Source organism: Lissotriton vulgaris, chromosome 5 (genome assembly GCF_964263255.1).
Source record: "Lissotriton vulgaris chromosome 5, aLisVul1.2, whole genome shotgun sequence".
NCBI classification, from domain to species: domain Eukaryota; kingdom Metazoa; phylum Chordata; class Amphibia; order Caudata; family Salamandridae; genus Lissotriton; species Lissotriton vulgaris.
The window spans coordinates 306874124-306886158 of NC_141693.1; the positions used below are offsets into that span (position 1 = coordinate 306874124).

At 42.3% G+C, this 12035-nt stretch overlaps 1 protein-coding gene across 1 annotated transcript in view; it reads left to right on the forward strand.

Annotated features, from left to right (window-relative positions):
• LOC147710787 (transmembrane protein 26-like) overlaps positions 1–10526 on the forward strand; it is a 64793-nt gene extending 54267 nt beyond the window's left edge. The window contains exons 3-4 of the mRNA XM_086920054.1: positions 2720–2855; positions 9370–10526. Coding sequence (XP_086776180.1) covers positions 2720–2855; positions 9370–9963 — 730 coding nt within the window. The 3' untranslated portion in view covers positions 9964–10526. The remainder of the gene's footprint in view (positions 1–2719; positions 2856–9369) is intronic.
• The last annotated feature ends 1509 nt before the right edge of the window (positions 10527–12035 follow it).

The window sequence follows — 12035 nt, forward strand, 5'->3', positions numbered from 1 at the left end:
TTGTGAGCGAGGAGTCCAGTATGATGCTGAGGTTACGTGCAAGGTTCGTGGGGGTGTGGGGGTGAGGGGGTGAGGGGTCCCCAACTTGGCAGGCCACCAGGAGTCATCCAAAGCTGAGGAGGAGGGTCCCAAGATGAGACTTTGGTCTTGTTACAGTGTAAACAATGCATGTGTCAGAGGTACAAAGGGTTTGTCGCTTACTTTTGCACCTAACTGAAGTAATGGACATCAATAATGCTTTTTACAATGAAAAGAGCTTTATATCACAAGATGAGATGAATGTAAAAGGTATGGCCATTAGGCTGATAGTATAAGTTAGAAGTGCTACTTCACAGGATGTGTTGGCACTGGAAGGAATAGATGTCATTAGTTGGCAGTGATGGAAGTAAAAATGTATACCATGGGTCTAGCTCTATAGGCTATATAGGCTCTAACTGCTGCCATGCACCACCAGGTTATCTGAGAAGAATCCTGTTGAACAAAGCCAGGATCATCAACAATCAAATGCTCAAGCTGAGGGTCTGTAGGAAGTGAGAAGGAGTTTGACCCCTGTCCATAAACACAGGGTCCTGCCCAAGGAAGTGCAGGATTGCCTCATTCTGTAAATGCCATTTGTAAAGCGCAGAGCTACCTCCAACTGGGGTGTCCCGGCACTGTCCGTATACCGCTTAGGAACCCTTCCTGGCCTTTCCCTGTGAAGTGCCCACTCCTGGGCACCCCCAAGGTGAAGCCAGGCATCCCAGCGCTGTTGGGGCCGTTGTGGAGATTAAGCAAGATATTGCCCAGAGTTGCAGAGTGGGACCCATGATTAGAATAGGCACTGAGGCGAGAATTATGAGGTCCGAGGAAATTGAGCCCAAGACACGCTGAGGCTGGTATTGAACACTGGTCCCGGACCAGACCTCTTCATCAGGGTCTGCCGCTCTAACCATTGAGCCACACTTCTCCACCCATTGAGCCACACTTCTGGAGTCGGTGGCGCACAACTGACATAGCTACTTTGGGGTTACCAGGAATACCAAACCTTGGACTTTGATGTGTTCATATACTGCCAAGCTTCCACTGCCTTCAGGTACCCCCAAGTAGGCAAATCCTGAGTCCAAGCCCAACCCTGCAGTGGGCCCCACTCAAGAGGGAGTGCTACCATCAGCTCTGGAAGAAGAAGAGTCTGTTGAGCAGCACAGGCTGCAGGGCTGTTGACTTGTTAAGTTTGCCATAGACAGCTCTACATTATATATGCTAGCTCCTTCCACATTATTTACATCACTGCCTCAGCCTCCCCACCCTAACCTTGTACTCCATGCTACCCTAGTCCTATACCCTGTACTTAAACCCTTCATCCATTCAAGCACATGCCATTCTTTTAGTAATCCAACATGTACTCACTCTTCCCTGCAAGCAATCATTCACTTACTGCCCCTGCCTTGTATACTGCCCTTCTCCTACTTTGTTTCAATCAAATCCTCAGTCTTCCTGCATTATGCTTAAACTACAATCTACTCGTGCCCCCTACACGCTACACTCCCATTCATGTGTTTATACCGTTATTCTTCATCTACTCATTCTTTCACTTACCCATCCTTGCATTCGCTCTTCAAAGCATGGACTCAGTCGCTCACCCATTCACTGCCATGCAGAATCATAAAGGGTGCCCAGATTCTGAGAATGCTTCAGGACCATGCAAGTGTCAGGAATGCACTGTACAAAATCACTTACTCTAACATACACTGTCACTTCCTTTCTCCTACATTGCTGTCCTCAGAGCTCAGCTTTATCCCCTTACATTTGCCCCCGAATGCCCAAACTTCCACACACTGTCCTTGCCCATTTCATCTGTTTGTGACCATAGTATGCATCTGTGCATACATCCATGCACTCACCCCCCCAAGCAACCACTCAACCATGCACTCACTCGTCTACCCATGCAAACAGCTAGTTTTATTTACTTAATTTTTAATTGTAATTATGTATTAACCGTCTTTAACTCAGCTTCCTATCCTATTACTCAATAACTTTAAGCTTGACTTTGATCATGTACAGTGGTCTGCTGCCTTTTGGCTAACTTTGCACAATAGAAATACTATATAAATTCATTCGTACATACATACATATATACATGAGTGTTCATATATGCACTCACGAATCCATCAGACGACACAAGCAGTGAACATGCGCTTTCCCTTAAAAAGAAGTTGTATTGACTTTGCCAATGCTTTTTGGTGCTCCAACTTATGATTTTTATTTATTTCAGTCATGAGCGTCTTCCAGCAATAACCAGTTTATGCTTTTTATTACCTGCATAGCCTCACTCTCACTCTGACGTCAGTCTTTCAGTGTCTATTATATATTCCTTCTCTGATTTTTTGATGAAAGAAACTTCGTTTTATTTCAGTATGTGATCCCCTAGAAATATCTGGTGTTAATATCTGTAAGCTATAAAACACAAAAAAATATAAAATAAAAACAGAATATAAATATATAAAATAAAAAATATTAAAAAGGGTAAACTATCAATATACAAATGTTCATATCACCTTAAATAGAAATTATATAAAGAGGAAAAAATCATTTGTTGGTGCTGTTTGTCATTTTTTTAAATGACTGCTGCTTTCTGCGATTGAATAACGAGAAAATGCTGAAACTTGTAAAAAACAAAAACATCAAATTGCAAATATTATACAAAAAGAAAAATGTGTATAAACTATTTTGTTACCCAAAGGTTCTCCCCGATGGTGTTCCTGTACCTCTGTACAGCCATTCCATGTGTTGCGCTGTTGGAACTGGAGCTGCTAAACAGACGAACAAGTAATAGGAATTCTTCATCTACCCACATTTCCTGTAATAGGACTGAGGATGTAAGTATTGGTAATCCACTGGCCAAGAAAAGAAGACAGATTCGCACTGCTTGTGCATGCTGTGGTCATTCCAATAATGTGTGGTATCATTATTACCTCAGATTCAGCTATTGAAATAATGGGCCAAACTGAGGAATAGCCAGGAGAATCGGGAGCTAAATTGCTAATTCCACAAGTATTTCCTAAATTCTAAGGAACCCTCATGGTCTCACTTGTAATCAACCAGTAATAAATCCCCCACCCCGAGTTATGATACATCTGTTTGTTGCAGGGATTCTGAGAAATCACAGAACTACGATTGGGACCATGGAACCTTAGTAGGCAGGGATTGACTTACCCTACCACCTTAGTACCAATGAGCCCGGGACCGATTAGCTATAGTGTCTCATTTGTCCTCCTACTCGCTCACAGAGGAACAGGTGATTAAACAACTAAAAACACAACACTCCTGACCATCTCAGGAATAGCAGGGACAGAGTACACCCTTTCGTTCTCACACTTGTACTTTTCCACAATAAGATCTGACAGAGAAATGAGAAAAGTTTAAAATATTTATTTTAACTATTGTGCTCTATTATGCAGATACATCCCATAATGAGTAAGAAAATGTATAACACAAATACAGTCAGCATAGTAAGTAATCCGTAAATCATAAAAGGAGCTGTCATTGTATAGGATCATGTGAACTAACTCCCCTTCTTCAGAAGAAAAGTGAATAGATAGATAGATAGATAGATAGATAGATAGATAGGCAGATAGATAGATAGAGATAGATAGATATATTACTCCAATCCCCCACAAACACTCCAGTAAAGAATGTGGGGCACTCCAAGCCATATAAATATATATATATATATATATATATATATATATATATATATATATATATATATATATATATATATATATATATATATATATATATATATATATATATATATATATATATAAAGATCTCTGGGTGTTTGCAGTCGGCCCCGTACCTTAGCATACACAGATGAAGCTTCTACATCTAAGTTGTAATTTCGATCTCGTCTGTTTATTTGCTTGTCTGTGCATAACTATATGACCAAGAGTACTTGTTCTCAAACAACACCGGCATGTGTGTGTTTTGACTAGGTGCCAGAGCCTCACCAAAACAGAATTACAAGGGGCATTGTTGTTTGACCTTGTTACAGTGTCAGACTAAATCCCAGGAAAATACAGAAAACGAAAATAACAGTAAGTTCTGTGTTAAAGTACAGAGTGGTGCAAAGCTAAATACATGTGTGTAGGAACGTGTGCATAACAAAGTGAAGACTCTAGCGTGCCCATGCTAACATAGGGAAAACAGCAATGGGACTGCACAGAACATATGACATGTTATTGCTAATTCCAGAGGCTGGGCATATTACTGGCTCCCAAACCGGGGTATTTGTAATGAGGTCCCCAGTGATTTGCAGGTCACAAGTTCAAACATATCCACAGGGTAGCCTGGGATTCAATAGCAACCCTGGCAAAAACCTTTTCTCCCTTCCTCGCTATCTGTATCTCTCGGCTCACATCTCTGTCAGTCTGTGTGTTCTGTCACATTGCTTCCTATTCTTTTAACATGTAGGTTGGTGTTGACTTTTCTTTCTCTGACTGCAAAATTAGAGGATTTCGTAAAGTGAATTATCTGGCAATCTTGCTGCGGTACAGGGAGTGTGAAAGGAAAGACTGTATGATGTCAGCCTATTTTCAACTGTTAAAATATTACAAAACAAATCAGCAGTTAGGAAACCACAAATGAAGCACACTTTTTGGCAGTCTTAAGAGTGATGGAAACAAAGTTTTAATAGTATCAAAACCAACCAAGACACTTTACTTGGTAAAATGCAAAACAGAAATATTTGCTGAAAACATGATTTCCATACATTATCCATTGTGTGTTATGTAGGTTTATCAGTAAAATTGAATCAATCTAAATGTCATCTTCCAATCCAATTGAACATGTGCTGTCTGTAAATGACAACAACGTGCTTTAGTAATATTTTTGCAACAGTGTACTACAAAATGCACCAGTGGCTACATACCACACCTTCATCACTCTCCTACTGAATTGGCATGGCTTGTTTGCTATACTAGTTCTTTGTGTGAAGCTTAGATTTTTCATAATCCCTATGACTTCATCGATGTAACATTAATGGTAGCATCCACCCCGAAAAATGTCCCATTACTATTGCTTTAAAAAACCAGACTACAATGGGTCCATACCTAGGGAAATGCCCTAAGAGACAAATGGCCAGTCCGGCCCCGTGAGCAAAATAGTAAAGTATTTCCTCACAAACTTTGTAAAGTTGGTTTGGCAACCACTGCAAAGTTTAAATTGAGAGAGAAAAGTTCAACAAAAATATACATTGTAAGCAAAATCTCATCAAAAACTCACCATTATTGGAAGAATTATTTCTCAAAATGAAACTTTTGGAAGGAAGTTTGTTGCAACTGATGTTTACTGAAACTTACAAAAAAACTTCACTTGACTTGGCAAGGGCAATACTTGTCAACTTCAGAAAAAACGAAGGGGTTTAATTTTTGCCCAGTCATACATTCAAACCCAGAAAGCCAACTCAGTCTCAGTATATTGAATTGGGTGAAACGAGCACATGTATTTACATCAGTTACAGAAGTCAAAACTTAACATACAGAGCGCTTTGTAATCAAAGCTGTTTTTACTATTTTAGTAATACGCTAGATATGGAATAAACCAATATTATTGCATTACTCTTGGCTGCAATTAAATATATAATTCTGAAATAAATCAAGAATGCTAAAGTTCCTCCAGTAACCGGGAAGCAACCATGATCACCACTTCACCTACACTCCCTCTTTCAATCAATCAAGAAATTTATATAGCGCGCTACTCACCCGGAGGGTCTCAAGGCGCTTGGGGAGGAGGGGTCTGCTACTGCTCGAACAGCCAGGTCTTGAGTTGCTTCCTGAAGGAGAGGTGGTCTTGGGTCTGACAGAGGTGGATGGGGAGGGAGTTCCATGTCTTGGCTGCCAGGTAGGAGAAGGATCTTCCTCCCTTGGTGGCTCTTCGGATGCGTGGAATGGCGGCGAGGGCGTGGCTGGTTGATCGAAGCTGGCGGGTGGGAGTGTAGAAGGTCAGGCGGTTGTTGAGGTACCAGGGGTCCAGGTGGTGGAGAGCCTTGTGTGCGTGGGTGAGAAGTCGGAATGTGATTCTCTTGTGGACGGGGAGCCAGTGCAGGTCTCTCAGGTGTCCCGAGATGTGGCTGTGCCGGGGGATGTCCAGGATGAGTCGTGCGGAGGCATTCTGGATGCGTTGGAGTCTCTTCTGTAGTTTGGCTGTGGTTCCGTTGTAGAGGGTGTTTCCGTAGTCCAGTCGGCTGGTGACGAGAGCCTGGGTGACCGTCTTCCTTGTTTCGGTGAGGATCCATCGGAAGATCTTACGGAGCATGCGTAGGATGTTGAAGCATGAAGATGAGACGGCGTTGACTTGTCTGGTCATCGAGAGGGAGGAGTCGAGGATGAAGCCCAGGTTGCGTGCGTGGTCCGTTGGTTTGGGTGCGCTGCCCAGGGCAGGGGGCCACCAGGAGTCGTCCCAGGCGGAGGAAGATGGTCCCTGTATCTGTATATCTGTTTGAAATCTGCAGCATTTTTTTAATTAAAAAAAACTAGTAAAAGAAAATACTAAACACTCTGTTAAAACAAGAGTAGTGATAAGTCTGGCCAAAGAACTGCTATGTAACTTGTAGTATCTTTATTACATATGGTAAGGGGTATTTTATCTCATATAAAATTTGTGGTTGTGTTTATTGCTTGTGCAACAGCTTTGCTAATTTGTTGTACTGTAAGTTTAGTTATAGAGCTAATTTCTAAAAAGGTGATATGAGTGACAAAAAAAGAACATCCAGAAGTTGTTTTGACAAATTAACACTGAGGACCCCACACAAATTGTTCATTAATGTCATTGGAACCCTGAGATGGCATCCCAGGGCCATGTGAAAAGACTATCCAGGACACAACTTACAACGCTTGCAAACTTACAAATCTGTTTAAAGGTGCACAGTGGCTCAAACAAGGACAATGCATCCTGTCAGTAATACGGTCCCAGTCAGGTAGGGCAGAATAAAACAAAAGTAGAATGCTGCTTGTGAGAATACGGTGGGGAAAAGTGACCCTGAAAAACTTTCTGCTATCCAGGCAGATATGAATTTCTCTACAGAAAATAGTATAATATTTTTCGAAAATACCAAGAAAGAGAGGTGAAGAAACCTGAACCCAGAATGCATGAAATCCTCCTTCAAAAAAAGAAATGACAAGGAAAAGAACATTACAGATGGCCTCAATAAAGGAATGCTGAGACTGACTGAAAAGAAAACATGTGGTGAGTAGCACACAAAAACAGCATATGAAAGACGTATTTATTTGAACAATTTTATATAGTGCCAAGAGGCCAAAGGGCATTAGAGTGCTTTACAAAAAAAAACATTAATGTGTGCATATGATAATGAGCACAGTCGATTAAGGAGATCAGAAACTCACAAAAAACACGCTCATATACATCGAATGATCCCTGAAGACACACCTCTTTAAAGGACACTGTATGCTGAAAGGGTAAATACTCCACCTCTTCTTGTGGAATTCTCCCCTAAAATAATTTTCTCCAAAGGCAAAACGATGTACAAGGTATGGAACGAGTGGGGCGTGGGAGCGACGCCTAGTATTTGTAATTGGCAGCTGACATGGACAGAGCCATGATAGCCGAAAAAGATGTCTTCAAACACAGTAGGTGCCCCAAAAAGAGGGACCGCAAGTGGGGTATGTGGAATAAATACAGGAGAGTTATATGTTTGTCTCCAACAGTTGTACTGCGGTGTGACAAAATGAGACTTGACAATGTGCTCACTATAGATGGGTCACATTCGAATGGAGGATTGTGATGTTATTCATGCAATTTAAATAATGCTATCAATGTAATATTGACCAATTCATAATGACTGAATACATGTTCACCTCATGCCATAAACTCAATGCATTGCTGTGCTGTTGTTTATATTTTTATCAATAAAAAAGTTTAACCCCTCCCATGCTCGTGACGGAACCGTTCCGTCACGAGCCTCCGGTGGGCTGTGCTGGTGTCGGAACGGTTCCGTCACGGACGCTCGCCGCGCCTGCGTAGCACGAATTCCACGCCTGCGCTGGACGTTCTGAAGAGCGGGCGGGGCCGTGACGGAACTGTTCCGTCACAAGCACAGCTCACCCGCGGGCCGTGACGGAGCGGTTCCGTCACGAGCACGGGACCGCCGCGCGGCCCCGCCTCCCCCTTAGCGCTACGGCAGAATTGCCGCCGCAGCGAAGGGGTTAAAAAAGAAACAATGGACCGAGACTGCCAGAGCCCGTCCTCCACACCTTTTCGCCACAATAAAGAATGTCTGTCAGGTTGAGCAAAGGTTAGCCTGACAGACACTCTTTATTTTCAGGTCAGGCAGAAAGGCTCCTGCCTGCCTGAGCTGAACATTGCCAGGCTGAAGAAGTCACAGCTCTTGTGGGCGCGGCATCTTCAGCTTGGCGAAGCACCTCAAGGTCCTCCCCCCTCATGATGAGGGGAAGCGTCAGTGATTGCCTCCGACCAAGGAACTTCAGTTCTAAGCCCTGATGTGCTCAGGGACGAGTGTCAATCACTGACACCTCATCACAGAGTGGGGTGGGGTCAGCAGTCTCACTGACCCCATCCCACTCTGTGGTAAGTGAGGGACTGTTGCCGTACCTCACTGGCTGACCTTAGGTCGGTCAATGAGGGACGGCAGCAATCCCAAGCCCCTTAGGATATTCGAGGCTTGAGACTGCTGCCTGAGGGAAGGCAGCAATCCCAACTTTCCTGAGGTCTCTGAGGCAGAGCTGTCAGGTAAGTATGATATTATCTTTAATGTTTGGTGCGTGCATGCATAATATTTGGGAGTGAGTGTTGTGAAAGGATGTGTGTGTTTGCGAGTATATGTGACTGCATGAGTGAGGGTGTGTGTATGTGTGAGTGTGTGGCCAGCCGGCCCCTTATCTGGGAAAGGTACAGACTGCCAATGGAAGGAGCCACAATGGTGAGAATGCAGAATAACGAATTCATGTTTTAACATGGTTGTGACTCTTCTGAGAGATATATTGAATTTAACATGTACTAATATGCAACAAACGTAAACGTTTAGTGAGATCCCCCTAAATTTTCAAAGTACTTGTTGCTTTGCATTCCATTTCTGGCCAGGTCCCACCTAGGTTAAACCTAGAAAAAATAAAGGGTATTGCTGGAATGATTTGAATTATTCTCAGCCCCTGACCTTTTGAATTTTTTATTTAAGTTTGATTACTCTGGCTGCATTCAATCCATCCTTTTTTGCCTGTCTAAGGTGAAGGGACTATCAGGTACAGGAGAGGATCCAAAATGGAGATTATGAAATTATGGTTCATTAAGAAGAAAATTCATTTGTTGAGTATACTTTTTTGTTATTTGACACTGAACACTTATATCTCTTTGCAGGATCCAGTCAAACATGGAGGGCTTGGTTTAAGCAACGGGGTGAAAGGCCTGGAGCAGATCATGCTACTGATCCTGGTGATCGTGCGATGGTTAATGCCGAAGGGGGAAATGACGCGGGATCAGCTCTCTCAGTTACTCCTGGTCTACATCGGCATGGGGGCTGACATCATCGATATACTAGAGGTATTCACAGAGCCTGAGGTGGAGACCAACATGAACATCACAATCACCGGGCTGGTTCTATTCAGCTGGGCCTTGATGCAGTACACACTCATTCTCACCCAGACGAACTCCCACCCAGCATCGGCACCGAACAGGTCTGTCATGTCACTTGAGGACTCAGAATCGCCAGCCATTGTCCCAGAGCCCAAAGCAGGATGCTGCAAGGGCTCTTCCTGCTGTATTAATGAAGTTTGGGGATTGGCCATCGCCGTCGGCATGCAGGACGGTCCCTTCCTGATCTTTCGCCTCTACCTTATGCTTCATGAAAAGGTTTTGAACCAAATGATGATATTTTTTGCCGTCAAGAATGTTTTGACAGTCCTAATTGAGATCTACAGGATTGTTGTGGTCCAATGCAGGCTTGGGCAGTAAGTCAGTGGGATCCAGGAATTGCAAGGCAATGAACTTATGAGGACTGCCGATCGAATATACTGTATGGTAAGATTCAAGAAACATGCTGTAGTCACAAGTGTTAAAACCGCAAGACCGCAAAAAAGTATTTTATGGCAGTGGATATTGCAAAATGACTGCCTCCCCACCCCGCAGAATATGACAAGGGAACCGCGAGACACCCATATCTCACAGATATTCATTGGCATCGATCTGAATGGGGCCCCCTGGAAAGTTGGAGGCCCCATGCACTGCAGGGCGGTAGTGGCTGTGTTACGCACCAATCTCATGATCACAGTTCTGAAATACTTGTTCACATAATGGGGATTTTCAATATTTAGTGACTACAAATTCCACCTTCTGTCGAGGAAAATTCCTCATGTTGGTGAACATTGACATAGTAGTAAATATCGTAATAGGTTCAGGAAATAGGTGTTCCATTCGATGTGGGCGTGGGTAATGTTGATGCAAATCAACAACATATCTTTATAGTCATGCACAAAAATTCCTAATGTTTTTATCTGGTCCTATTTGCACACCTTACTTACGACCTCAGAGATGTGCAGTGTGCAAATACACTGGGAAAGAGCCCCAAATGTCAGAATATTTTAATATGGTGTGAAAGAAGACTTTTCTCCTTCTTGGAAATACTTCGAGGTGACGAAAAAGTGGAAATAGGAATGCCTATTTCCGATACGTGAACTTGTACAGATTTTCTGCAAATGCAGGTGATTAACAAAAGCTAGTGTAGAGTATACAGAGCACACCTGGAAATCTACAACTTGAGTAGATCTCCAAGACATACTGATTACTTTTTTGTAAATTTTATAAATCGAGAAAGTGTATGCAAATCATATGTGGAAACGTGCAAGTCATATATATTTCTTTACTTGCTGAAATAGTGCTTAAAGGCACAGGCTTACAGCTTCAAGGGCTGCATAAGATATCTAATATTACTAAACCTACTCCATGTTACTCATGTTATCACCATCAAATGAAGAAAGCATGAGTTTAACCCGCCTAACACTGATCATGAAGATCACAGAAGAGAGCACTTTTTTGCTCAAATCTGTTTAATAAGTTTTCAAGAGATACAATGGGGTTACCAAACAACATAGCATATACCAAAGGTAAATATTGGAGTGTGTGGGAGAGGACTTTTAAAGATAAATATCCCTTTCGATTTAAGTTTGTGGTCTTCCAGGCAAAATATCACTTGTTTCTGAGTTAGGGTGGTGGATTTCCAATTACTGACAACTCCACCAGGAGTATCAAACTCATTTCATAACCAACCGTCGAGCCATTTAAAATTTCCTCAATGAGAAAATAATCATGTTCACTCAGTGTGGAGTTGCCCAATTTTTTCAATAATTAATGAAAACTCAAAGAAAGAAAACTTTTAATGCAAGTGTTTCCTAAAAGGCCCCCAAATATTGACTTCCTGAATTGCTTTGTTACACGTTTATCCCATACAAGTTGTTCACACTGGGAAAGCCATCTTACCTTCATCATGTTCTTTTGCCACTGGGAGACATTGAACTAGATGGGAGACTAGACAAGTCTCTTTAACACTGATTTTAAAGGAGCCTCATTGAAAATGGACCTCACTAGGGTCGCCTGATTAACAAAAGGTGCAGCAAAAAGTCGAACATTTTGTACTTGTGCTATCATTTTTATGTTTTGAGAACATTTCCAACTTTGTGGAATGTTCTTAGAATTCCAGGATTTTTACTTCAAAATGATGACAATAATAGTTTCCCAAAAGTATTCACATCCATAAAAGGTATGCATGCATCTGGTAATGTAAAAAAGTGTTGTTGTGCAGTCACTTGCCAGGAGGGCTCATATTGAATGTTACTAAACACGCCTCCAAGGCCCTCATTACACATTGCCAGAAAGATCACCTATATTTTCCCCATTTCCAGAGTTACTGATACCTTCAGGGGTTAGGAAAATCTGGATCAATGAAAGTTGTTCCCTGAGGGTCACCTTACAAACAAAGGATTATCAGGGAATCAATAATTCTGGGTCGGATTACCCCAGGACTTCTTCAT